General features: G+C 45.2%; 1 protein-coding gene across 1 annotated transcript in view; it reads right to left on the bottom strand.

Moving 5' to 3' along the window:
• Positions 1–7,287: 7,287 nt before the first annotated feature.
• The window catches only part of COL20A1 (collagen type XX alpha 1 chain), a 49,066-nt gene continuing 28,532 nt past the window's right edge, over positions 7,288–27,821 (bottom strand). The window contains 19 exon segments of the mRNA XM_050907340.1: positions 7,288–7,645; positions 8,148–8,303; positions 9,143–9,220; positions 10,561–10,749; positions 11,322–11,388; positions 12,697–12,732; positions 13,414–13,485; positions 14,971–15,024; positions 15,368–15,421; positions 15,772–15,825; positions 16,325–16,420; positions 17,393–17,446; positions 19,636–19,722; positions 20,355–20,395; positions 20,398–20,431; positions 22,460–22,618; positions 23,390–23,499; positions 23,887–24,029; positions 25,782–25,920. Coding sequence (XP_050763297.1) covers positions 7,632–7,645; positions 8,148–8,303; positions 9,143–9,220; positions 10,561–10,749; positions 11,322–11,388; positions 12,697–12,732; positions 13,414–13,485; positions 14,971–15,024; positions 15,368–15,421; positions 15,772–15,825; positions 16,325–16,420; positions 17,393–17,446; positions 19,636–19,722; positions 20,355–20,395; positions 20,398–20,431; positions 22,460–22,618; positions 23,390–23,499; positions 23,887–24,029; positions 25,782–25,920 — 1,637 coding nt within the window. The 3' untranslated portion in view covers positions 7,288–7,631.

Raw genomic sequence — 27,821 nt, 5'->3', positions numbered from 1 at the left:
TATGAGTTATTTTATAAATAAAGTTCCAGATTTGGGATACCTGTGCGGGACGTGGTCTGTGGTCGGTTGGTAAAGACGGACAGACTGGAAAGGCTGAAAGAATTGCTTGAGGCAGCTCAGCCCCATTGGGACCAACAGTGATCATTAGCACAGCAGTTGCAGTCTTTATATTGACAGATTTTACTTTGGCCAGTGCCCTTCAGAAGCCGTGGGGCCATAGCTGAGTGAGGATCATGCAAATGAAGGGAGGATTTGGGGTTAAGTTTCGGACTGTGTTGGTAGCACTTTAGCGTGCTTTCAAAGGAAATTTCCTGGATCCAAATTACAGCTGTTGCAAAAGAGCAGAGGGTCACCCTGAGCTGTAAAACTCTTGCTGTAGGTGTGGAAGGTGCTTAGACATGGGGAAGCCACAACAGAAATCCAGGATGGTGTGTTAGCTTAATAAGGAAATGTGCCATTATATGGGGGAAACCTGAACAGGACACACAGCCACACTCGGGAATTCAGAATGGCGCTTTGCAGAAATTACAAGTGTTATGGCCTCAAATTTGGCCAGTTGTTTCAGCAGCTGTGCTCTTCCCAGCTCTATCCAAACTAAATCAACCTTTTTGCACATCTTGTCCTTGCTTTGGGACCTGCGGCAAGAAGGCAGGGACAGGCACCGCTGGCCAGAGGGAGGGGGCGACGCTGGAGCCCTGTCCTACTGCAGGGAGACATGGGTGCATGACAGTACAGCTGAGCCAGATGTGTGGGTGAAAGACTGGAAGACAGAGAGCAAACGTGGGTTTCATCTGTCTTCTGCCTGTTCTCTGTATGCGTTTGCAACTGCAGGAGAGTGACCACACCGGAACAGACCATAAGTCCGTCCAGCTCAGCATCCCCTCTGTTTGGTACTCACAAACCCACCGTTCCCATCCTCATTGCTGATTGCTGGGTGCCAGGTGGGAACAGCACAGCAGCACCCAGCCCAGTATCACCCTGCTTACTTCAGAGGTCTCATAGGCAGAAGGGCTTGTAGACATTTTACCACAGTGTGCAAGGAAAGGCAGACATAGTCTAAAAATACAGGCTTCCCCCGGGACCTGCCGTGACTGCATGACTCAAAGTCCAGACTGGCAGCTGAGTGGCTCTAGGCTTCACTCAGCATCTCCTCCGCAGCTGAGATCAGCCCGCATGAGGCTGTCCGGCCACTGTGAAGTTTACTGCTAGGCAGCTCTGGCTAGCCCAGAACTTTGGAGAATGCACACTGGGAGAGGCAGGCAGCTGTCTGGAGGCCAGCATGGAAGGTCCCAGTAGAAGGCAGAGCCCGGGGTAGGTGAGACCCCAGGTGAGACGTGTGGCACCCCTACATGGTAGCCTGGCACATGAGGCGTGCTTATGCCACATGGCTCAGTGAGCAGCAGAGAGCTGCACAGGCTTGTGAAAGTAACGCTGGAACTGAAACAATATGGTTTAAAGAGACTTCTTTGAAATACAAGTTACTGCACGCAGCCTGAACAGTACAGGCTAAAAATCAATGCAGTGATCACCCTGTTCAGCCTCATCTAAGAAGCTACAGCTGACCTCCGTGTTCACAGACTCAGCCAAGTGCTTAAAATCTGTATGGCTCACAAAAACATAGAGTAGCTGTGGTTTGGGCCAGTTCCACAAAGAGCTGTGCTGGCACAGCACAGGGAGGGAGGATGAGGGAGCCCGAGCTGCTGCTCTTCTTTGCTTGTTTTCAGAATAAAGAGAGACTCAGTCTTCAGAGATGCTAATTTATCCCTTTTCACAGTCAGTGAGTTTGCTTATGGCAATGAAAGGAAAACAAACAGTCAAACATCTTCAAGGTCTAGTGCGTAAATGTACCAACGCAGCTGCAGTCTGCATCACAGGGCTGCACGCCACAGAGGGGGACGGCGGCGGGGCTGGGTTACAGTCTGTGTTGCAGACAGGCTGGGCTCACGGAGGTGGCCTGAACCCTCTCCAATGCCTTTTCACATTTCGAGTGCACCGATAAAATAATCATGAAGGTGGGAAGATTTCTGACCCTGGGCATTGCTGGGTCAGGAGCATCGTATCGCCAGACTTCAGCAATGCCCGTGATGGCTGTTCAGAGCTCCCACTGCAACCTCCTCCTCCTCCTCCTCCTCCCGAACCCATGAGCACCGATAGCAACAGAGCAGGTAGGAGGCTTGGCTGTGCATGCACATTTTTAGCAATAAAACCACATGCACTTTCCAAGCTAGGCTGGAGAGTCAGCAGCAGCTCGAGTCTCTGCTCATGTCTCCCAGCGAACGTGGGCTCAGGCAGCAGCGGAGCGATGGCCAAAGCGGACCAGGGGTGGGGACCTGCAGAGGTGAGGGTGGCTGCACAGCAAGAGCTGCGCTTGGGCCCCTGCCTAGCAGAAGGGAATGATTTGGGGGTAGCAGGAGAACTGATAAAGGTTGAAGGACAGATTTAAGAGCCAAATGTTTAAGGTGACATATTGGGGAATTCAGTAGGGGCAGGCATAGGCTGTACTTTGTTCACAGCAAAGGGCTCATCTCAAATCTTCACCTTTTCTGCCAAAAGTTGTTGCCGGTGCACGCAGTATGAACTGCAGCGTCTCAAGGGGAAGCGTGGCACTGTGACAGCAACAGAACAGGACCGCCTGGCAAGGACATGAAACTGCAGTGCAGCCCCTGGCAGAACTGCCCTGCCATGGAGGAGGAGGAGGAAAGAGCCACATGCATCCGCTCCACTAGCACATCAAAAATATCAGGTGTGATTAGGAGTGCTAAGGAAGTGGTTGTGTCCCTGAAGAGTCAGCACCACTGCGGGATCACAGGGTTCGGCAGGACAGGATGAGAAGTGACAGCTGAAACCGGTTACAAAGATGTTACTGGCATTTGGGGAGAAGCTCGAGTAATGCAGGTCACTGGCATCCTCTGTTTTGCTAACATCATAACATTGTTCATGGAGTGGCAACTCCATTTCTTCTCACTTGGCATTAGTAGTTCCCCAGTTTAAAGTTCAAATAAAGTCTTGCCTTCTGCTTCTGATGTGCCTCCTTGTAAAATCTAAGGGGAGGAAATAGGAATCAACACCTACTGCTCTTTCTTAGACACGTTATTCCATCTTGGAGGTTATGAAGGAGGATGCTATCCCTCCATAGGATTCAATGATCAGAAACTGGAATAAAACTAGGACATGAACCAGACTATAACTGTAGAATAATGAATAATTCTGCTATTCCAAACCCATGAAACACAAAGAGAGATTTTTTTTAGCATATGAAAGACTCCAGGAAAATGTATGCAGCCAGGCTGTTAACATTTGCAATGTTCCCAGCTCAGAACTGATTCCCAGGATTTGACTGAACAAGCTGACATCAGAAGAAGAGTGAGGAAGCAAGACCGGGATACAGCAGGAGCTCTAAAACTGCCCTGGAAGAGGCCCAGAGCAAAGTAACTGGTTTTCAGGAACTGGGAGTGCAAAACTAAGCTCAGAGACCCCAAAGGCATCACAGAAAGCAGACATAGATGCTGATCTTTTCTGTTTTACTTGTGGAGGAGAGATCATATCCTCACTATAGTGTTTCATGCTTTCCCACCAGTACCGCTCCATCGGCCATGAATGGAAGAAGACCAAAGGCATAGAAACCTGACTGTAATAACCTCAGTTATCACCATTCTTCTGTTTTTCCCTACATGCTCTTTCTTCTGGTTCCCTCATGCTCACTTTGTCTGGGTCATCTTCCCAGCCATAGGGCACGCAGGGTATTTTATCAGCAGCTGGCTGGTAGGATGATCTATCTAATCCCCATTTCCCCAGCATTTTCAGGACTGTTTTCAAATCATATCATCTCATTCTCCAGTGAGCTAATCCACATAGCTCGTATCACCTCCCTTTTGGATACGTTTCTCTCTAGACATTTATCAAGAAACTGGACTTGAGGAAATCTACTTGTGCAGAGACAGACAGGCAGAAAGATGCATGTGTGAGATGTAAGATTCACAGACTGTACTGAGGAAAATCCCCCTACGACAGCCCCGCCTGCCTTGATAGCCCCTGTGGGCTCTCCCCCACTGCAGTGATGTCCAGTTATGAGACCTTTCATCCCCACCCAGGACATCGTCTTTGTTTCCAGCCCTTTAAATCTGGTCAAGCCAAGCTGTTGAGCCCTGGAGAAAGCCTTTTCAGAGCTGCTTGTTAGCAGCGTTGCTGGTTAGTCCTCTGTGCTTATTGTATCTTACTCCTGAGACCAATTTAATACCTTGAAATGATGCTTGTAGCAAAAAAATCTGTCTCTGAAAGGTCCTCAGCCTCTGTCAGACTCCAGCTGCACCAGGAGGGTCAAACTCTGCAGCAGGGATAAAAATCCGAATTTATCACAATTTAAGGACTAGAGGATAGAAGTTTTAAAGAAACTGAAGATATGATGTCACGCTGTGTGGAAAAGGAAGTCTCTATGACAAAGATTACTTAAGCGCAGTAATAAGAATGAGCAAATCAGGACAAAGGATTTTAATAAGGACTGAACGGAAGAGGAGGTAAACAGGCATTAATCTGCAAAGGTGAAGAAATGCTAGGAACTTGGGGGATTTCACAAGGACATGTTAAATTTATGCACTGAGGTTAATTCAGGTTTATCCAGAAAACAGGTTTAAATCCAGAAAAACTAATATCCAAACTTTTATTTGTAGCAATTAAAGCTTTGAGAACGAAGTTCCTACTAAGGAAAGATCTGCAAGAGAATTTTTTAAACCACGTTGCTAATGAACAACACTGTTCTTAACTACAGTTTGCATTAAAAGTGATAAATTCGGCCAGAAAAGTACAAAGCGTGCTAGAGAACAGCGCAAGAGGGAAAACAGCAGGTTGTGTTCCGCAAAGAGCGTGGGATATTAATATTCACAAATGGCTGGTTTCTGCACTCACTGGCAGAGGAAGGAACTGCAATTTGGGCTGGGCAGGCTCTCCCGAGCCTCCCTGTGCCTCCACCTTTAGGGCTGCTGTGTTTCTCCAACCGCTGAAATCTTTTCTTTTTGCTGTTTAATAGCATGCAACAGTCACTGCTGGATTAAGACACTCTCAGTGCCTAAAATCTCTCGGCAGCAATGCTCCTTGGCTTCAAGGAGTTGGGTTACAAAGCACTCGCATATATACTCTGTGATACCAGGCGGACTAAATATCCATGATCTCAAGTAAACAAAACCACTCATGGGACAAAGTTTAGGAACATAAATGGACAAGTTGCTTGTGCAGTGTTTGTGTTTGTGTCTGTCTCCTAAGCAATAGCCCTTCTGGGACCCAATTTCGTTAAAGTCTGGCCCTTCACGTTGTATCTGAAATAATCAGACAAAAGCAAATGTCACTTGAAATTCTATGAAACAGATTAAATCCCAAGGCAGCAGCGAGATGATGTTAGTAACTTTCAAAAACAGTTGATAAAGAAAAATAAAGGAGCTCTATCTCAAACCACCTGCAGCTACTAGATTCAAACAGGCAGAACAGCAAGTTCAGAACTGGGAATTTGGCTGCACTGATTTAAATCAGAAAGGAAGCAGAATTACCTGCGAAATGCAGGTGTTCCACGTTGAACTGCTTACCTTCCCCAGTTTGGGAGAGTTTCATGGGAACAATTTGAGGTTCTGCTGTGCAGGGTACCCCTTTTACCTCCTTGCCTTTCCTGCCCACTGCTTTGCCTCTGCCACTTACCACAGCTATTGGGTTTTATATCCAGTGCTAAATGCAGCACCATTCTGAACGCAACTTAATGCAGGTTTGGTAGGTTTGTTTTCAGAATGCCTTCATTTTTCAGAGAATAGGGAAAACACAGATCAAAAGCACTTTGACCTGTATAAACGGAAACATCTACAACTCCACAACACATATGCAGGGTGTCTATCCCAATGAACGCATCTCTTCCAAACGCCGTGTTCCCAGCGTGCTGTATACTTCAGCTGCTCTGACCTCTCCTTTTTCTTCTGGCTGGAGCTTTGTCTGCAGCCACACCTCATCTAAACTAGAAAGATTTTGATTTTATATGTCAAGGCAACTCTGGAAAGCTCCAAAATGAATAGAAATGTTACTTCTATCAGAGTGGTATTTCTATGCAGTTTCCTACATTTTCCGAAGGGAATGTATGTCATACTGAAAACATTAATTCTTGGGAGTTTCTAGAGAATGAACATACATTAAGTCAAGGACTACTTTAAATACTTACAGGATGCAGTAATCATATTTTTATGTGCCTTTTGTTGTAGGATGACTCCCATAGAAGTCTGACATGTTCAAATGTTCCTTTAGCAAAATGTCTTAATTTCATAGGATTTTTCCGTAATGACAAGAAGAAATAATATTTGGATTCCTTGTCTAAACAATCTAATTTTCTTAAGGTAGACCTCTTTCTCTTTGGTATTTATGTGCAATCTGCTTTCTAAATGTGGATGTATGTGCTGTTAAGTTTTCAAAGGTTGGCTATAGCCATATGAATACCCAGCTACCAGTCTGCATGTAGCTGCAGAAATTGCACATCCAAACTAAGTGCACAGGAATATGCATGATGCTCCATTTTTTGCCTCTTAACGTCTTTGAAAAATCTGTACTGATACTTTTTGCTTCATTCTGCTTTTGCAAAAAAATGAAATATTTTGTTGCTCCAGGTTTAAATCACAGTTCAGAAACAATTGTTTTCTGAAGCAGGGACAGTTTACAAGTAGTGTAACCAAGCACAGCCTGAAGTAGCGATTGCAAAGGAGGAGGTACATTTTTATCAGTATCTGTATGGTTTTGTTGTGGATACATATTAGACTATGGCTCACGCAAGCAAAGGGGTGTAACATGACAATTACCTCCATCTCATAAAGATAAAAGTCAGACTCAGAGCTATTCAATATTCTACCGGATAAAATGTAAAGTAGCTACTCAGACTGCAGGAGGGAGAGGTGGAAAAGGCCAGTAGGTTAATCTCCGGCTCCTCGCAGTACACGACTGTGTTCTGTCTGATCTAAGGCTTTGCTTGATAGTTACCAAGCCCCGGAGAAGGAGGCTAAACGGTGGGGTTTGTCACATCACGGGAAGGTTACCATGCTGTCTGCGGTGCTTGTGTACGTAACACCCTTGCAAGGAAGCCATCAGCGTTTTGCCAACAGCAGAAACAGTCAAAACGGTGCTAGACTTTGTTACCTTGTCAACAAACAGAAAATGCAGTTTTGCTCCAGTGGATTTGCATCTTTGGGCATGAGGTGCTGTTTTGCTCTGTGCTGAGGACCCAGAATAACAAGTGACAAAAATAAACCACAAGCAGACAAGTGGGCAAAAATTATCTGTTATTTCTGAGCATTTCAATACATTATTTCTTTTTCTTACAAGTCTGTCAGCCTGCACCTCTGACTGTGTCTTTGTCTTGCTGTGGGACATGCAATGTGAGTTAGAAGACTGCAGTTGTCCAGTGCTGAAAAACAGATGGATGACTCATCTGAACACAGGCTGGTTTGGTGGCTTCAGTGTTTGATTGACTTGTCCATACAGAAATGATGGGATATTAAAAAAAACACAAACAAAACATTTGGTGTTCAGGTTACTGCTTCTCTTGGAATGAGTGGAGCTTTAACCCAGAGATTTCCAGGGCAAAGCAATGTCTTCAGCTGCCTCCGCACCAGCCGTCAGGGGATGAAATCTGTGTGTGGAAAGGAGATGAGGCCACTGAGCAAACAAATAAATCAGTGTCAAGTATTGAGAAGGAATGGCACAGAATTAATTCTTTTCCCTTGTAAATCTTTTGTTTGGTGCCAGTGATTTTCTTCATTTTCCAGGACTTTGTACAATTGAGCCTCCATGAAATGTATGTGTAGAGAGGAACGATATCTCAGTTCCTATCCACCACGAAAACATTGCTGGGGACATTAAAAACTGAAGATACCCCCATGATCACTCCACCTGCTCGACATACTGCTGCAGTTATGCGTTAATCTGTGAAGGATGGCTGAGGAGGAGTCAATTGAACTGGCTTTTATCCATATGAATTGCACGTGAATCATCCTGATTGCTTTGCAAAGGAGGCTCTTGCAGGACTGACAGTGCCTGAAGGATGAACAAAGGTCTCTGCCTAGCTTAAGAGAAGTAACCAGAGAGACCAGCTATAAAATCATAACTTTTGTACCGAGATAGTCAGGACTTACCTCTTCTACCTGCCCCATAACATCCAGAGATATCACAGCCCCCTGGATATCCAGACTGCCCAGGCTGCCCTCTGACACCGGGAAAACCTTGAGGACCGGCATTTCCAGGGTGACCTTTTGGACCTGGTTTCCCCAGCACAACTTCTCCTGGTGGGCCTGAAGAAGGAGAAGCACTGTAAGCTGTAGCACATCTACTTTAGTTGCTTCAGTTTAATACCTCTTCTATATTTTCCCCATCCTACATGGTGGTAATTTTCTGCATACTGTTTCCTCATTTTGGAGGAAAAATAGGACCTGCCAGTTGGAAAACTTATTCTAAATCCCAGTAATTAGAGGACTTATTCTTGACCCTAAGGGTGCCCAGCTTGGCTAAAAATGGAGCCTGGTTATGAGAATCCAAAGTCCACCTTTGGATTCTCACCAAAGAGAATTTTGTCAATGCAGAAAATCACCTTAACCCCAGGATCCATCCCAGAGTCATTGTTTTTTGTGTCTTTACATCTCAACTAAAAAAATTTAGATACAGAAGAATATGTTTGACCACCCTCTCTTGATAGTGCCTGGTTTGTTACGTCAGTGGCAAACCTCCCACTGATACCAAGTAACAGGGATCAGGATGGAGGAGTACACCAAATCCTAACAGATTACTCAAAACCCCTTGTGTTTCACGAGCTCAATTTTCAGAGTTTCTAGCCCCTGAGCATCTGGTCTTGCATGCAAAAAGGCAGCAAAACTAAAACTCCCTGGATGTGTCTCAGGTCCTTAAAATACATCATTACCTGGGAATGGGTACCAGAGGGAAGAAGCTGCCTGGAGCAGTCTCTTACATCTTAGCAGAGAGGAACCATCCAGGATGCTGCCAACAGTGCTGCGGTGGGGAAGGTCAGTCTGCTCCACTACAGTGGTCCTAAGGCTGAATGACGCTTTGAATCTGGCAGCTGCTGAGCTCTGGATGGCCCCACTGGGTCAATACAAAGAGGTTGTATTCACTCTACCTGTTCTGCCTCTGGGTCCTTGGATCCCTTCCTCGCTGGCTCCAGACATCCCTTTTTCTCCTTTGGGCCCTGGGGCACCTAATCACAGATAAGAGGTAAGCGTCACTTCACTGCATTTTGCATTTCACCCTGAATTAATGCTCCTGCAGTCTCCCCACCAGGCTCTTAGATGTTGAAGTGGAGTCACAGCCCTTGGCAACACAGAGAAATATCCATTTCCTTTAATTCTGTCTGGGCACCTGCTCTCTTTTCCAGAGCAGCCATTTGCCCATGACCGACATGGCTCCAACTAGCATTCATTTGCAGCCTGATATGGGTGAAAATGGAGATTTTTCACAGAGAAATTAATAGTGCTGGTGTCAGTGCACTGGCCTGAGTGTGAGGTCCACTCCCATGTTCTTTACATGGATCAGACAAATCACAAAGCTGAACTGTCTCTTCGACCAGGTGCTGGTAAGCCAGGATTGCTGTTTTTGCATGAAATTGCTTGCAAAACCAGTACATCTCAGAGAAACAGGTGCATTTTGACAAAATACCGTTTTTCATATTTTTAAGATGAAAATATTTTGATAAGCCGTGTCCTTAAGATTGTTTTTCAGTGAGATCTGTCTTCTCTCATCTCCTTGCTCGACAGGCTGGAAACATCTGCAGGTTGTTACTTCCCTTTTCTCTTAAGTGACATTTTGATAAGCTCTGCAGATACCAGCTAAGACTGAAGAGTGCCAGAGTAAGGAGTTAAACAGAAGGTCTCTAGTTACTCAGAGGTGTTAGGACACTGCTGAAACCAACGTTTTTCATTTGATTTTGACAGACAATTACTTGAGCCACTGACAAACGTTGTCTGCAAATTCAAGCAAAACATATTCCCACCATTCACTCATTCATGTGCAATAACTGATGCCACTTTCTGAGATTACATTAATCTATTTCTTTATTCATGTGTGAGGCTTTTGTTGTTGGAACTACTGCTCCAGAAACCTACTTCCATTTTCAATACTACTTCAGTTGCCTCATGCTTTCCTTCAGTGTTTTCCAAGACTCGTCATTTCTGCCCAGAGGTGATCTGTTCCACCACTACGTGTTCGTCCAAATCGTTGTTTCTTTTGCCTTTCTGTAGGGAGAGCCTCCTGCCCTCTAAAATTAAACTCTCCATCCCTCAAAACCTACACATGGCAGCAAACTGGCCTTCCTCTCAAAGCAGAGCTTGCAAAAAGAGTGGGCTATATCTGTCTTCTCCCTACTCTTTGAGCTATCTAACTTGGGTTTCTCTTCCTAGAAGAGAGAAGTCCAAAAGGAAAATAGCGATGAGATGAGATAGTATCATGGATTATCTTCACAGTACTGCTTGAGGCACTGAAATGTTTAGTTAAAGTATCAAAGATATAGTAAAAAATGCTTACAAACGCATCTGTCCATACCTCTTTCTCCAGGATACCCATCTTTGCCTGGCTGTCCAGGGATGCCATTTTCTCCTCTTTCTCCGTTGCTCCCAGGGGGACCTGGAGGACCTGGTGGTCCTGGTTCTCCTGGTTTTAACCTTTCTTCCCAAACAGGAACTGGCTTCCTTGCATGTTCGTGAATGAATGAGTCAAATTTCAACACATGAGCTGAGAAGGCAAGACAGAAAATGAATGTTTCCTTGGCTGGGAGATTCAGAAAAGAGACGAAAATCAAAGGACGTTGTTGAAAAAGGTATTTAAAACGATCAGCTAGTGCTAAAAAGCTGGCAGTCCAAACTGAGAAAGCCAGAAGCTGAAGAGGAAGATGGGCAGCTGAGTCATGACTTTGCTGCCTGACCTTTGGCAAACCGCTGCTTCTCTTTGTGCATCACAGCACAGGAGCTTCACCAAAAATGCCTCGTCTCAAGAGGAATCAGCACAAATCACCAAAAGAATAATTTCTTTCAAATTAGTTTCAAGCTTTTCCACTGAAGAAATAAAAGAGCCTTTGCAAAGTGCCAAAGGGTTTTCCAAAGAAACATTTCACAGGTCTCTGTGCTAATGCCACCCAATAAAACCAATGTAGCACTGAGAGCCCGTGATGGGAGATTTGCTATGCGTGGTGCTCAGCACGGCACAGGATGGAGGAGCTCCCTGGGTCACTCCAGCTTCATGCTGTCTCCCCTCTGGGTTTATCCACCACTGCTGGAGAAGCATGAACACAGTCGGGACATACTCACTTTGAATCATCCGCTCACAAGCCTGGCTAACAAGCTGGTAAATTGTGGCCAAGGACTGTGGTTCCCCCTAAAGTGAAACATTTTTTTTTAATTAAAAAAAAAAAAAGGAAGTATTAATATCTTTTAAAAAGGATCGATATCATAATGCATGATAGCTTTCTGCCCGTTCTTTTTGTCAGCTTGAGTTTCAGGATATTAATTACTGTGAAATGCAGCTTTATTTATTTATCACAAAGCTCTGAAGCCATAAAATTGAAATTGGGAAACATCGATAATTGTTTTTCTCCTGCACATCAAAAAGCCCAGATCGAATCTCAATAATTACCGAAGCTACTAAAAAAGGGAGAGTAAATTTCTCACTCAAATTTTATCAAAAAAGATGCTAAGTCTATAACTCAATGTTCTGTGATATGTAAAACATTTAATGTGATCAGATATTACAACATCCTATCTTTGTCTAAATCTTTTATGAATATTGATTCTTACCGTTACTGTATTCTGAATAAATCATACATGAGGGGTCCTTTAGAAAGTTTTAGTGAAGTAGGAAAAAGTGATAAAAATGCAAAAAGCTGCTTAAAAATAAACACTGACTCCATCTGTGAAAATTCATAACTAACACACTGTGTACTACCAAAAACATTTATAAAATATACATCTCTGCCTGGATCACTGTGCAGATTACCCAGACTTAAAAAAAAAAAAGCTTAGCACAACACCCAAGGGAGGGTGCCACTGCAAAAAAATGTATAGAAAAGAAAAAGCTGGTGGGAATGGAAGGAGAATGTTGTTAAAAATTATAATACTGAGGCATTAACTTGAGACAAAAGCACCTCACCCCTCTCTGAAGCCTAATTCACATAAGTCAATCTTGGCAATGAGACTCAGACTCCTAGAAAGACAGAGGGTTTCTTTTTAACCAAAGTCAAGATGAGAAAAACTTCCTCTCACAACAAAATAACCTTCAAAGGCAGCGTGGATCTCCTGACCTCAAAGGCTCTGTGCTGGGGCATGCCAGAGGATTATTACAAATGAGTCCCCTCTTATGTGATACATTAAAAAAAAGAACAGCTCAGTGAAGCCAAGTGGTTTTGGTTTTTCCTTCTCAGCAAAGAATGGCTTTTCAGTTGGCATTTCTTCTTCATTACTACAATTGATACTGAGGAGCTCCTGACTGCTGCCGGATTATTTATATCCCACCAGCATAGCCAGTGCAGGTGAATGGAAAGGCAACAAGCTATAAGTACATGAAGTTATTCAACACTAGAAAGGTTTGGTTTATATTTGTAAGTATGACTTGCAAAGTAGGTCACCACATCCGCTCTTTTGAGTGTAAGATACAGTGACAGTGTTGCCTCGCACCAGAAAAACTCACTTTCTCTCCTCTTTCTCCTTTTGGACCCGGCAGCCCCTATGAGGAAAGAAAAGAAAAAATAAAAATCTAGGGAAAGGAAGAGCAGAAGAAAACAAAAAACAAATCAGTGTGGTTGTGGGTTACATTAGTGGGACACGGAGCACAAAGTTTGTTTCCCACACTCTTGTCGTTTCCTTGACCTCATGACAGTGACTAGAAGAGCTTCAAGCTCATAGGAATATTTTGGTTTTTAAGAAAAAGAATTAATAAAGCAGCAGCTGGAGCAGTGGCATAAAGCACCATCAACAGAGACGCAGGAATTCCTCAGATACAATCTTAGAACAGATTTCCCAGCATAGCAGGTGGTTTTTAACATCTGAGAAGAAATAACTGTGACATCAAGACCTGCGGTTGCCCCTACAAGCCCAACACTGGCTACTCCAGCTCAGGGCTGACTCTCTTGCTTTATTCTAGAATCTTACACCAGAAATTTGTCTGGATGTTGGATTTTGTGTAGCTTTTGAATCTACAGAGAGCAAAGGGAGATGGGATTTGTTAAATGCTTTATCAACAGTTAAGTAGCCTGGGCTTTGCATATCCAGGCATCTCCCTAAGAAGGATGAGTGTGAATTAAAACTATTCTTTAGACGCTGAGGTCAATCTGCTGTGGGAACAGCTTGTTTCCACTCAATTATTTCATGTCTTGGCCTTCTTTGAGACCCAAAAGCAGAAACTTACTGTTGGCCCAATGTCACCTGGAGGTCCCTTCTCTCCACTGCTGCCTCGGGAGCCTGTCACTCCTTGGAAACCCTGCAGACATTAATTATAAGACACTGATAAAAGTCCAGTTAATTCCTAACTTTCTTCTTTTTCTGTTCAAGGCTAACATCTCCCTACAGCTCCAGGGGCACCAGCAGTTTGAGTTTAGAGGACTCTAGCAAGGGCATGGTAGCCTTAAGGCTGGACGAGGTCGGTGCCTCGTCCAGCCATGAGTCCAACGTTAAGAGTATATCGTGTATGAGTCGTGTTCACGTTATTTCCTATTACTGTCTCAATTATGGTCAGCAAAGCTGAGTTTCGCCAGCAAACTGCAATGTGTTTTTTACCCTATAGGCTTTAGATCCTTCATTATATATTCAGATTTAGAGGTAGCCTAGAGCATAACCCTTTTCTTCAGCCTCCTAATACCATGCTGTTGCTTTCTTTTTCCTTTAAGACCTGTGCTTGCCTCTAATACTTCACAACAGTAACAGCAGCTTAGAGAGTGGGAAGTGCCTTCTTTGGTTGTCTCCTCTTTGTGAAGTTTCTGTGCCCTTTGGAGCCATAAATGGAAGGAAAAAATAAGCCAAAAACAACCAGTAGAAATAATTTCTTTTATAATTTTCCAGCTATTACGTTTAAGCTCAATAGAGATTAGCAACTCTTCTGATCAGTGAAAATGAAAGAAGTCTTTAAGGCAGCACCAGAACAGCTTTTAGAGCCTGCTCTGAAGGCTACAGTGCTTTCCTCGTATCTAGAAAGCTGAGGTTCAACCCTGCCGGCTCCACAGCTTCCCAGGATAAACAAGTCAAAGTTATGAGCTGATTTCAACCTTAGCTCCCATAAATGCCTAACTTCAGCACAACTAATGCAAAGACGGCAGTGAGCAATCTCCATCTTACACTGTTCAGGACTGCCAAATTCCTTATAATTCAGCAGTGAGAATCAGCAACTATTAGGTCCACCACCCATCACCTAAAACCAAATTTGGTTCAGTTTCCCAGGTAAAGGGAAGTGTACCTGTTTCACAGAACTTGGAAGGGCTGTGGTGTCTTCAAATTAGCAGATGGATGTAAATCAACAGACCTTAAGGTTCTGCTATCCTGGGCGCAACAGAGTGCAAATACACCTATCTACATACAGCCCTGGCAGCAGATGTTGGAAATGGTGTCGGGGAGACCTTTCACACCTGCCTGCATCCTCCAGCTCCTGCTGATTTCAGTCTAACAAGCCCATATACCTCAAACTCAACCAACAGTTGAAAAACAGTAGCACCAGGAAAGCAAAACTAGTAAAACAAGGATCTCCTTGCTGGGTCAAAGCTTCCCTGGAACTTTCCAGAAGAAGCCAAAGTTTTTCTTCTTACACTGACAGTGGCAGGGAAAGGGGACATCTGCACAATGTGCCAGGTATTCCCCGTGATACCCCGAGAAGGGGTTTTGCCCTGACACCTCTGGGTGACAGCTAGTCAGCAGAAACCACAAGCCCCTGCTGAGGAAGAGATTTCGATATGCATCGCTCATAGTGAGTACTCACCCTTGGTCCAGGAGGTCCTGGAGGCCCCGCTGTGCCTTCTAGTCCCCTCACCCCCTGCAAAGCCAAATCCAGTCATTTATTATCGAGAGGATTCAAAGAGACCTAGTAAGCAGTGAGGTGGTTTTTCCATGTGCTGCTTTTAACAGGAGCTTGCTAGGAATGGGTAAAAAAATGCATCTGCCAAGCAGGCAAGAAAGGTGGCACCTGGTCAAATTTGGCCAAACCTGAGATGACCCCCTTTTTTTTTTTTCCCCCCACTCCCTCTGGCTTTGTGAAAAGAGCATTCACTTATGCACCGAGTGTGTTAGGAGAGCTGGATGTTTCAGATCTCTGCTGGTATGCTCACAGCAGAATTTTAGGCATCCATGCATGAAAACTCAGAGATGAGGTATTTTACCTTTGCACCTTGAAGACCATCCCTGCCTGGAGCTCCCTGCACACCAGGAATGCCCTGTAAATCAGAATTGCTGGGTAAAGTTGGCATCTGATTATCATTGCCCTAATTCATCTTGCAACAGGTCACATAAGAAAAAGATGGAAGAAGAAACAGAGTTATTCATTAAACAGAGTAATCACTGTTATCCACCTTTAATTCCATTATATCTAGCTTCCAGATACGTCTGTCTTTCTTGCGCCAATTGACTCGGTTTCCCTTGGGAAAGTGCTGACACTCCAAAATGAAAGGCAGTTTCCAAGCAGACAACAGTAACAACTCTATGGCTTTTCAATCATGCTTAAAGTAGTTACTGGGAAAACGGGCAAACCTTTGAGACAATTAGAAGGAATGGTATCTACCATTACCTGCATGCCAGGACTTCCAGTGTCTCCTTTCTCTCCTTTAATTCCTGGTGGTCCCTTGGATTAAAACAGAAGCAGATAGTTAAGCACGCTGCAGCATCCTTTAAGGCAAACAGCATCCTGCTGCTCCACGTCCGCGTCCCAGGCCGCTCCTGCTCTCTGCGGTGCTGCAGGGTACTTTACAGCCACAGCATGTGCATGGGGATTCTGCCATCCCAGACATGCACGCAGCAGCCTCCACCTCTACTCCTTGCCAAGTAATGATGATCATTGCAAAGAAAAATGCCTGAATACTCCACCGGGCTGTTTTCATTAATGGCACATTAGGGAGAGTCTGGACAAAAACAGTCTTTTGCCAGAATGACTAAGTGCAGGGCCTCGTCAGCATGACAAAAATGATCATCATCTCTCTCTAGCGCGGCTGTCCAGCTGTTAGTTACGATGATGTAAATACATAGATCATGTTTTGGGGGCTTTATTGAGACGCTCATTTCTGAGATATGTTCTAACTGCAAAGAGCAAGTGACAAAAAAAGGCAGTGGAAGAGATCACGTACCACAGGACCCTGAACCGTGATTCCCTGGGAACCTGGAGAGCCTTGTTGGCCACTGGGACCCTCTGGCCCTACTTGTCCAGGTGGGCCTGGTTCACCCTAAAGCCAAAGACATGAAATCAAACATAAGAAAGCAATTAGTGCCTGCTCTCCACATGGGCTGCACTGCATGACCTGGGTCAGCATGAACCGTCTACAGGATTCAAGATGAAATCAATAATCTCTAGTAACCTCAGCTGCCTTTGTCTTTTAGGTCCAAGGCTTTGGTGCATCTTTCATGGGAGAAGGCAGTAAAGCTGCAGATGGTGCTTTGCAAAGCACGATTCACCTTCCCAAGCAGCGGGTCATTCCGGTTACTCGAGGTGGCCAGAGAGCAAAGGGAGATGTTCCTTAACCCACGGCTGAGATCTGCATCCATTCTCATTTCTTCCCCAAAATCTTTCCCCTGTAACCATGCTGCTTTCCCAGATGTTATCCCAAAGAAGGGGACCAATGGGCTGGTTTGGCTCTGCCCTGTGTTGATCAGCAGAGCAGTGAACACTTGCACCAGGGCTTGCTCCAGTCCCCAGGGCTTGGGGATCCAGACCCAGCCGCTCCTTATGCTCACCTCGGGGCTGCTCCTGAAGGCTTTGTGTGGTTCTTGCTCTGCTTCGCTCCTCACACTGCTCTGTCCCAGAGCAGTACCAATCTGTCTGGTTTGGAGGCTTGGCAGCCAGAACAAGCACAGCACAAAGAATGACCGTTTTCCAGCAAGGCTGCTTGCAGAGAACATTGCTGACCACGTACGTTGCATTAATTCAGCGCAATCAGGCTCATCATCTCAATTTCCAAAGCCCAACTGAGCATTTAATTAATAATAAGAGATCCCATCCTCCTCAATGCATCAGCCCTTCAGGCTCTGTTTGGGCTCTGCTTGGTGCAGTGAGACCGTCCCCAGCCTAAGGAGTCCAGCTCAGACCAGGAATGAACACATCCAGCTGCACTAACAGAGGAGTTGGCACTCCTGCGTCGTGCCTCTGACACAGCCTGAAGCAGACAAAGCCAGAGGTAGTGCTGAGTATCAGGACTCACCTTGGGTCCTGGCTCCCCCTGCTCCCCTTGAGGTCCTCTCCTCCCAGGGCTGCCCTGCCAGTAGGACACAAAGCTGCTGTTACGAATATTATAATCTTTATTGCAGTGTAACCAGGAGCTTAGGGGACAGAAGTTGGTGCACTTTGCTGTGCAGAGCGAAAGGTGTTTCCTGCCCCAGAGAGCTCGCAGCAAATCGAGACAAGAAGAAAATGATTCAAGTCATCCAGCAAATGTGGAAAAGGGGAGAAGAGAGGAACAGCACAGCCCCTCCGTGGCAGGCGGTGGGTACGCGGCACTCAACCCCAGCAGGGAGAGATGAAGTTTCAACCTGTTCAACCTCCTCCCTCCAACTCCCCCAGCGAATCCATGCTGAGACAACGTCACGTATGAACATGGGAACATGCTTGAGAAGAAGAAGAGGTGCTCACATCTACAACCCCTTGGGACTATGTTGGGTTTTATAATATCATCCTGAGAGAACAGACACAAGCTGAGATCAGGGACAGCAACCAGCTCTGGGGAGACCTGGCTTAGCTGTGCATCTGCATAACTGCTGGATGGAAAGACGAAACCAATCTTCTGGCATGAACCAATATTGTGTGAACTTTTAACATCTTAATCTGAAAGATTCTATTCTTGAATCTAAAAAAACAATGGATTTGAATGAAGAAGCACAGGCAGGGAGCTTTGGGAAAGGTGCTTTCAGAATCACCCAGAAGCTCATTTCAGAAGTCAGCTGGACCTGGTCAAAAACATTCATTAAGGACAGGGATAAATACAAGGTGGGACATAGTCTTGCTAACTGGAGTTTTAAAAATAGCAACGAGTGCTTTTGTAACTGCAGCAAATTACCAAGGGTTTAGTGGTGTGAGGGTAAGGTTATGTGTCAAAACCATATTTTCTCTAATGCTTAAAAGAGTTCTGCTCTTTAAAAAGTTGTGCTGCGGAGATGTTTAAACCACGGGGCAATGCAAGCTGGTAATTATACACTTAGGATATTGAAGCAAACTGTGATAGTGGAGTGTGCTGTGTAATTAAACTTCCACCAGAATGAGCACGTAATTGCTCTGCAACGAGGCGCTGTTCCTTGCAAAGCATGGAACTGAATTCACAGTTAAACTACAGTGATGCAAGAGGTGATCTGAAACCTTTTCACTTGAGAAAGGAGGCCAATGCTTTTTTAATGGTTATTTTCCAGGAGAAAAGCACCTGGAGTGGTTGAAATGGGGTGCTCTGGACAGGTTGTCAGGTTTCGGCTGCCTTGTGCAAATAAAATGTTTTTCCCCAAACTTCCAAAAAACAAACTGTTTTGATAACTGCTTCCTACTGCTTAACTGGAATATTTTCTCCTGTAATTTAAGCCCATGGTGACTCTCCTGCATCCATAATGGATAGGCCAAAATATTGCACTTGCCCTTTAGCCCTGAGCATGTTACATACTTAATGACTGTTGTAACTTCCCCCCCATTTCCTTCAGGGTTTTCTTGCAGGTCACATTCTCTGTAGAGAGAGCGCTTTGGGGACAGACAGGATTGCAAAGTCTCCCCTTTCTCTTTAGACTGCCCACCCACACAGACACTTATAAGGCTCCCACTTAACATAGAAACCAGTTAGGAATGTTTTGTAGTGGGTTTTTTTTTTTCCATTTACAAAGAGTTTCAGAGCCTTCAATCCATGAAATCTCTGCAGGCACCGAGGGTGACCCGTCCTCCTCTCCTAAGAGGATTAACGTGGCACCAGGAACAGCTCAGCCTGTTCCCAGCTGCAGCTGTCGCGTTGCCAACTCGCCATCTCCCCAGTTCATCAGTATTTGAAATCTGAAGGGCACCTCTCAGCCTTGCCCTCGCACGAGGAGGACATCAAAGCTGCCTGAGGTAGGACGAGAGGAAACGGCCTCAAGTTGCACCAGGGGAGGTTTAGATTGGATATTAGGAAAAATTTCTTCACCAAAAGGTTTGTCAAGCATTGGAACAGGCTGCCCAGGGAAGTGGTTGAGTCACCATCCCTGGAGGTATTTAAAAGATGTGTAGACGTCGCGCTTTGGCACATGGCTTAGTGGTGGACTTGGTAGCATTAGGTTAACGGTTGGACTCGATGATCTGAAGGGTCTTTTCCAACCTAAATGATTCTATGATTCTAAAACCTTATGGAGCCCCAGGAGCGTTATCCTCACGCCGGGCATGCCCAAACAACATGAAGCAACACCAATGTGTGCAATATACCGCGTGAAAGGCTGAACTTACAGGGGGCCCTGGAGGTCCTGGCAAGCCCGGGCGGCCAGAAGTACAAGAGCAGGCAGGAGCTAAGGTAGGGCAGGTCTCCTCGTCCCTCTGAAACGAAAGCAAGCCAAAGTGGCATGAGCAGCTGCGTAACAAGAGTGGGATGGATCACAGGTAACATTTTCAGTGTTTCAAAATTCAGTCTTTCAGTTGGAGAAAAGCAGAAATTGTCTCTACTCCACTGAGAGATTTTTATGAGCTATTGAGTGCTTTATTTTTCTGGCAAATAACAAGTTTAGACAAACAATATCAACCAGCCCTGCCTGAAATTTGCGTAACACATACCAGAAGATAATTTTCTCCTTGCTAAATATTTATACATCCCACAAAGCAACTTTCTGTGTTGAGAAGAGAACTTGAAAGGAAGAGCAGGGGGATGTTGTGACTCAGGGATGAGGTGGCAGCAAAGCCATAGGACTGTCAGGGCTGCTGTCACAGATGAGGTCATGACAGGAGGGATATACACTGCACCGGGATTTGGAGTTTTCTTTCCTTTTGAAGCAGACACAGTTTTGTTCACTTCACCAAGAAACACACAGATGTTATTCCCAAGAGAAGAGGAAAAAAAAATGGCTTCCCTCTTGAGTCTATCAAAATCATTTGCAGTGTCACTTCAGTGCCATGGACTTGTTCCATCATTCCCAGCTTCATGTCAATTAGCAGAGTGGTCCCTCTTGTCTTACCAGTGCAGGGAGATCACAGCATCTGTCTTCCTCTGCCCCACGCTGCTGCACATGATCTGCAAAGACTGCAGCTGGAACTGTGGAAAAAAGAGAGTTTGACAAGAAAGTAGCATTGGCACACGCGGTCCGTCGCCAAATCTCATGACGTTCAAGTGCTAAAAATAATCTTCAGTGATGATTTGACAGGACTCTTCCCTGTGGTCCCAACTATAATTGTGCCCAAAAAAGCCACAACATGAAAAGTACCCCTGGCCACTGAGTGTTTTACAAGCCCTCAGGTCTCTGTGTCTTGCTAAGCAAATCAACAAGCAGCTTCACACCAGCAAAAGCCAAGTCTCCAATTTACTCACAACCCTGCAACAGCGGGCAGGTTCTCAAGTAATTGGGCTTCAGCATCACCAAAATGTGAAAGCAAACTTTGCTTTGCTCCCCTTAGGGGCATGGAGATAAGAATAAACGTGGCAGCAGCATTTCCCAGGGCAGATACGATCCCCAACCCCAACCTGTCTCTCTCACTACATCCCTCACAACTGCCACATCTTCCCGTTCTGATTAACAAAGGAGCACTCACTGCACAAAGCCAAACCAAAATAATGAGCCAGAGATTTTTTTTTCCTTCCTTGACACCATTTCTCATCTTTTTTTTCTTCCACTCCATGCGTTTAACAATGAGCAAGCTGTACAGCTCGGGGAGTGTGACATGCAGCATACAGATATAGATGAGCCCTGTAGATCAAGCGGCATTTAAAGATATCTTAAATTAAATAAGGTTCCACGATAACCAGTAATGAGACACTCCGTCTTCTCAAGGGCAGCAGAGCCATGGAAGACGTGAATCTCTGCTGGGCTTGAAAGGCAATGGGAGTAGGGATGGCACGAAGCTGTTCGTTACTTAGCTAGATCTGTCCAGCTAAGCGGCTAGCAGGGAGAATTTAGGAGGGACAAGGAAAGCAGAGATTCCTGCCTTGTTGGCCACGGGCTTGTGATCAAATTGCCACAGAATTTATTTAGGAAATAAGTAAATACTGCTTGAATACCACTGTCCCCTTGTTTGTTGTACAGCTGACCCCATATCTTACAGGCAATTCTAATGTCCACTTTTTTCCTGGTATATCCCAGACCTCTGCTTCTCTCTTTGCAGCTGGGGAGGCATATGGGACAAACTGTTTTTACTGCACTGCTTTGAGGCAAGGGAAGCTGTAAATCAACTGAGGTGCTGTTTTCCCCTGGACTTTTAGATCTAAAAGCAGAGCCAAAAAGCTTCACGTAAGTCGTGAATGATTTTCTACAGTCCCACTAGCCCATTGTGAGTGATGAACTTGCTCCTTATTCTGCACATATTTAACACTCCTGTTTTGTGGAGTAAGTACGGCAACAGACTGCCAGGCGATGGTATAAGCGGGTATTTTTGCCCTTAGGACCATGCACTGGGCTGTCACAGGGCATGATACCGAGTCCACACTTTCCCTTATTCTTTCCTCTTGTAGGGAACGGGCTTTCTGCAGCGCTGTGCGATGCCGTAAGGACATACCCACAGGCTGGCACTGAGTGTTTGGGTTGGTTTTTTTTTCAAGTAGCAGCTGACAAAGAGCCTCTATACTGAAGATTATTTTCCTATCATTTGTATGCAGATAGGCCAGTCCAAATACGCTGGAGACTGAGGCACATCCAGCCCTGTTGCCTTCAGTCACCGGCATTTCCCAATATCGCTCGGTGGGGGCTGATGTGCACAACCTTCCCTTGCAGAAGCAATTCCCAAACCCTCCTGTCTGCTTCAGCATCTTAATGCAGAACCTGTGCTTCCCCAGGCCCCAGACAATGCAGCCAGCTGAAGGCACCTCTGAGACACGCTCACGCTGCTGCCTCTGATCACAGACCTCAAACAGAGGTAGGAGGCGAGGGGGAGAAACACCGCGCTAGGAAAGCTCATTAAAATCGCAGAGATCAGCGGGATCAGGACACGCTCTTGCGTCACAGCAGCGTTTGGAGGCATTCAGAGCGAGAATGATGCGAGACGGCACTCCTCTCCATCTGCCCACCCTAGCCAGCTCCAAATTTAAGCCCCCCGCCCCGCTCTCCGACCGCACGCACCACGGGGGACTCACCGACGCAGACCCGCTCCTGGGTCCTCTGGTCCTTGTCACTTTTCCCAGCATGATGAAGCCAGCGGTGGAGATGCTGCCGACAGTGTTGATAGGTTTCTCCGCTATTTTCTTACAGTCCAGATAGAGTTTGATCTTGAAGTGGCTCACGGCCACGTGCACCTGGGCAGCAGGTGGAAAGAGGCGGGTTGGAGCTCCGCGACGAGATGAGGGAGTCTTTTAAAGACAGTAATGCCTTCTGCCCAATTCCCAGACTGCTGCTGTTACTGGTGGTGTGGTTTTAATGAGCAAATGGATCAAGGGGGCTCAGGAATAAGTTTCAGTATGTGCTGTGTCTGCTGTGCAACACTGCACTTTTCCCTGATGTTCCCCTCACCTCTCCTTGGGGGAAGACTTTCTGGAGTTGTAGTATTAAATAATTCAGTTTTCAGAACTAGGTGAATAACAAAACTGCCTACAGATACTGATAGAAAGTGCTCGTTGCTCATTTGGGTGGAATACCTTTGCTCTGAGGACATAGATGGCCAAAAAAAAAAAAAAACTGTTATGAGCGATAAGGTGGCTTTCTCACAAGGCTAGATTTTTTTTTTTTTTCCTTCTTTCCAGCACTAAATGGTCATGAAAATCCCAAATTCTAAAAAAAGTTTGATTTTTCAATTTTTTCTGGTTATTAAGACCTAAAAAAAAACCCCCTCAGTTTTGGAGTTTCTGGGGGGAAAAGGAAGCAATCAATAGGTGGAAATCGTATTTTGAACATGGGATGAACCTTAATTCTTTACAATTATAAACTTCAGCATATCAAATAGGTTTGCCAGTTCCCTAGCAAAGCATTTGTATAATCACTCCTCACTTTGAACAATACACATTGATGGCATAATACTCCCAGACTGGAGTGAGATCGTGAGCCACATTTCTCCCTCTCTTGATAAGGACCTTATGAAAGCTCCCATAGAATATCTTCTTCACTTCCTGCTGGTCAAAGGAGACTTCCTGTAAATCAGCCTTGTAGTCATGATTGAAATAGGTCAAGGATTTCTTACTGGCTACAGGGAAAACAGGACAAATAACAGCTTAGAATTAAGAGAGAAATTGATTTCACCCACATATGAACAATAGTAAATAGGCTTAAACATGGTGAAAGACTTCATATGTTATCATGAAATACTTCTAAACAATGGAAAAGAAAAAGAATATGTAAAAATAAAGAATATATTACAGGTAGAATAAAAATGAAAATATGTCTTTTAATTGCACTAGGCAGTATTTAAAATGCAAGGTTGGCAGCAACCAGAAAGCTTCCCCAAAACTGCTGCTGTATAACAAGAACATTAAAACATTAGAACTTTCCAAGTGAACACCAAAATGAGTTCTGCTGCTCACAGAAATGTATGCAAATACTTGAATTTAATGTATTCAACAAGAAAACTTACGGTCAAGGTTAACACCAAGAAGGGGCTGGAAGTCCTCGTCTGTTATTTGCCACACAGCGAAGGGCTCCTTGGGGGTCTCGGGCAGGAGGCGCAGGAGGATGCTGATGGTGTGCTCGGGTGGGATTGCAAAGAGGTGGACATCGCTGGAACGAGACAAGCCGAGTAAGCGTCAGTGGCTTCAAGCAGCGAGAGCCAGCAGGCAACATCCTACAGACAGGGCTCATCCATCGTGTTTCTTGAGCAGGGTGGCCTGGAAAAGCTTCACCCCGGGAGCGGAACACGACACGCCAGGAGGGAGCCTGGCCCCTATTTTGTGCATCCCTCTCAGGCTGTTGAAGCCTGTGCTGAGCGATGAGCCCCTAAGGGCCTTCCCCTCGTGCCGGGAGGGATACCCAGGTGGAGCAGTCGGTGTCAGTCTATCACTGCCACAGCTGCCTCAGGGAATGCCAAGACACAGCAAGTGCAGCCTTAATGCTTTTTGAAATAGGACCCAGCAGTAGCTTACAAAACATCCCTGCCAGGCTCCAAAACACTCTCCCAAGTCTCCTCTTGAAGAAGGAGGAACTGTCGTCACGTATCGTGGCGTAAATCTTTAAGCCTTGGCAGAAATCAATGTAAGCGCCCTTCAGGGATAAGCATAGAGTCCACAGAAAGCCCCCTCTGGGTCCCCACGTCCCAGCTGCAAAATTTGGGCTCAGTGCTGGAACTCATGGCCAGGCAGAGATGCCCGTCCGCAGCTGCTGGCACGACCCAGCTCCCTCTGCAGCCGCTGCCAAACCCGTCAGAGCACACTGGGCAGGAGCAGCAGCGAGAGGAGACAAGGCAAGGAGGAAGGTCAAATTGGTTATGCCTGAAATACATCTGTAATCTGAAACAGGACACATTTGCATGGGCATAGACGCAACTCATCAAGCATCTTTTCAGAACTGATTCATAAATAATGCCAGGTTCTTATTTCTCTCGCTGTTTCTGAAGGAGTAATGTCCTTGGAAAGGCATATGTACCAGCTGAACAAAAGGATTTGCCCATAATTTTCCGAGTGTTTAGACCAAAGAGTCCTCTGAATCTCCCCCACTCTGTTTACTCTAAGAAGCTTTGCTTCTTTAACTAAGATTAAACTGAGCCAGTGCCTCAGTAATTAGGCTTTAAACAAAGTAGCGCTGAATGTCAGGAGTCAGATCATTCCTGATTTATCGTCATAAAAAAATGAGTGAGGTCATGGGAGCTGCCTGGCCCGCTTGGGACCCTGCGGAGAAGCCTCATACGCAACGAAACAGGGTCAAGTCACAACCCAGAGTCAGTGGTTATTCCCTCTCATCAATAAGGACCAAGCTGCAGAGAGCAGCTATGAGACAAATATTTTCTAAAGCAAAGATCAGTCTCCAAACCAGAGATGCTGGGGGAAGGGATTGAAGATGAAAATGTGACCTCAAACTGCCATCACCAAAGTGTACATGGTTGATGGACAGAATGCCTAAAGAATGGTGCGGTGTCCATACATGACATGATCCTTATGTCCATCACAGCAACTAACACTGCTGGAAAAAGTGATTTTGTAAAAAGGAAAAACCTCACTGTGAAAATGTTTGGCTGCACAAAAAATATAATGAATCCTCCTATTTTGTCCCCTTAACTTCCGCGTGTCATATTCCATACTCATCTTGAGGAAAGTCAGAGGTTAATTTCATAATATATTAAGGAAAAATACTCCGGCATTCTTTTCAGTCTACCTATGGTTTGTTTTAGCTTATCATCTTTATCATTTCATTTTGAAGTTGCCAGTGGGGCTGCATCATTCATCCACAAATCAGTGATCTTCCTGTGCTGTGAGCACAGCTAATGTGTATGCACGAGACTGATGATGAAGATGACACCGGTCACAGCTCCGCTCCCACCTGGTCCTCTGAGTGAGCTGAGTGTCTCTGAACAGGGTGAAGGTACGGGAACCGCTGAATACGAATGGCTCCATAGCTACGCCTTTAATGGAGGCGTATTCCTTCTCTACTAAGCCAAAAGCTTCCATCATATCAAATCCTGGAACAGACAAATTAAAACAGAAAAATAAGTGGTCAGAAAAGAGTGCAAAAGAAGCGTGATTGAAGAGCAGGTAGAATTAGCCTCCAGCTAGCACAGAGAAGGCAATAGGAGAAAACACCATAGCAACACAGACATCAGCAAGGCTGTGCAAACTCGCTAGAAACCTGGAGCGTACTCCACAAGTGGCAGCCAAGGAAAATAGTTTGTCTGTACCCTCTGTATACATTTGCTGTAATCTCCTCCTCTTGGAGAAGAGTAGACTAAGGATGGAGACTTTCACGGTTGTGTTTTCAAATCTTCAGAATGAAAAACAAATGAGAAAGAAGGTACTCCAACAATTTCTCCTTTTCAACTAGTTGCAAAAATACTATCTTCAAAAGACATGGAATCAGTCCAGTAATTGCTAGCAGGGAGAGAATTATTTCTGCTCTGAAATGCCTTATATGTAGGAGTCAGAAAAATTAGGAAAGAACTTTAATATATGAGCATTTCCATTTCTCTCTGTTTTCACGAGACACCCAGGGGTGACGTGCCGTATGCGGTTTACAGAGATTCTCCCCTGACATCTCTGACATCGCCTCCCTGGCTCATGCAGCTTCATCTCGCTCTCCCAGCTCATCATTAAAGCTCCGAGTCATTTTCTCATTTCAGTTTGCTGTTCAGTAAGACAAGATCTTGCAATTAGGATTCTTTTTTAGTTTATCTGAGTTTGCAGCAGGCTGGGATGATGGAGATAGTTCGTTCTTCAGCAAATGGAAAGGCTACAACTTCATTACAATGCAGTGCTTTCAGTCTGGATTCCCTCACCCCTTCATCGTTTACAATCTTCTGCAGTTTCTTGGCTTGAGTTTTTATTTCGCCTGGGGGTTGGTCCAGGGTGCTCTTTTTTTTTCTTTTTTTTTTTTTTCCTTTTCATTTTCCAACAGTACTAGGGAGTTTGCCAAAAGAAATGACCTACTTGAGAGCCATTTATCTCTGATATGGAGCTTCTGGCACTGGAACTTCCTTTAAAACATGCAGGAAATATTGTAGTGTAAAGAATGAAAATAAGGCTTGAGTTGCAATTATAAACATATTGTAGTATAATCGTATTATTACCGTATCGTGAATCTGCCATGTCATGGTTTCAGAGAGCTGCTAAGGAAACGGGCTACTCCCACCACCTTTCTCAAGGAGGAGAAGGAGAGGTCAACATTTGTTGTGGCTTTATGATTTGATTGCTTTGGCTTCTGCATCCATAGACAAGGCAACAGCACCGAGAGCCTCCTGGGCAGGGATGCACATCCCCGTGAGCTGCAAGGGTCAGGGGTGGGAGCTGAGCAAAGATGAAGTGACTTAGACACGGACTAACAGCGGAGCTGAGAACTGAAGCCAGTTTCTCAGTCTCACCCATATCACAAAGCTCTCTGGGAAGGAGGTGATATCACTTTATAAGCAGGACTAACTGCTTTCTAAGTAACAAATACATACAGCAACCTCAGCAGCATGAACAGGGGTTATGGCATAGACAGGAGAAATGGGAACTTGCTCCCCTAGCTAAGTCCGTACAGCCTGACTGCAGAGAGCTCTTTGGGTATCTATACCTCCTCTAGAGGATGCAAAGGTGATCTTGGTGACAGACTGAGTTTTTCTTAAGGAGCCTATATGAGTTAGGAATTGAAATCCTCTTGAAATTCAGCAGCCGTTTGAAGCCTAGCTTCCTTAAGGTCAGTGAAAATCCCGGCACTAAGCACTAACAGCTGAGAGCAGGAGCTGGTGGGACAGCAGGGGCATACCAATTCAGTTAGGGCAGAATATTCTTCTACCTGATAAAGGATATTTTCCTGTTTCGGTTCTCAGACTTCTCCCCTTTCCCTCAGGACAGGGAAACCGTTCCCCCCCTGCTCAGCTCTTGCGTA

The sequence above is a fragment of the Gymnogyps californianus genome, chromosome 17 (assembly GCF_018139145.2).
Source record: "Gymnogyps californianus isolate 813 chromosome 17, ASM1813914v2, whole genome shotgun sequence".
In the NCBI taxonomy this organism is placed as follows: domain Eukaryota; kingdom Metazoa; phylum Chordata; class Aves; order Accipitriformes; family Cathartidae; genus Gymnogyps; species Gymnogyps californianus.
This window is presented reverse-complemented; position numbering and strand designations above follow the sequence as displayed.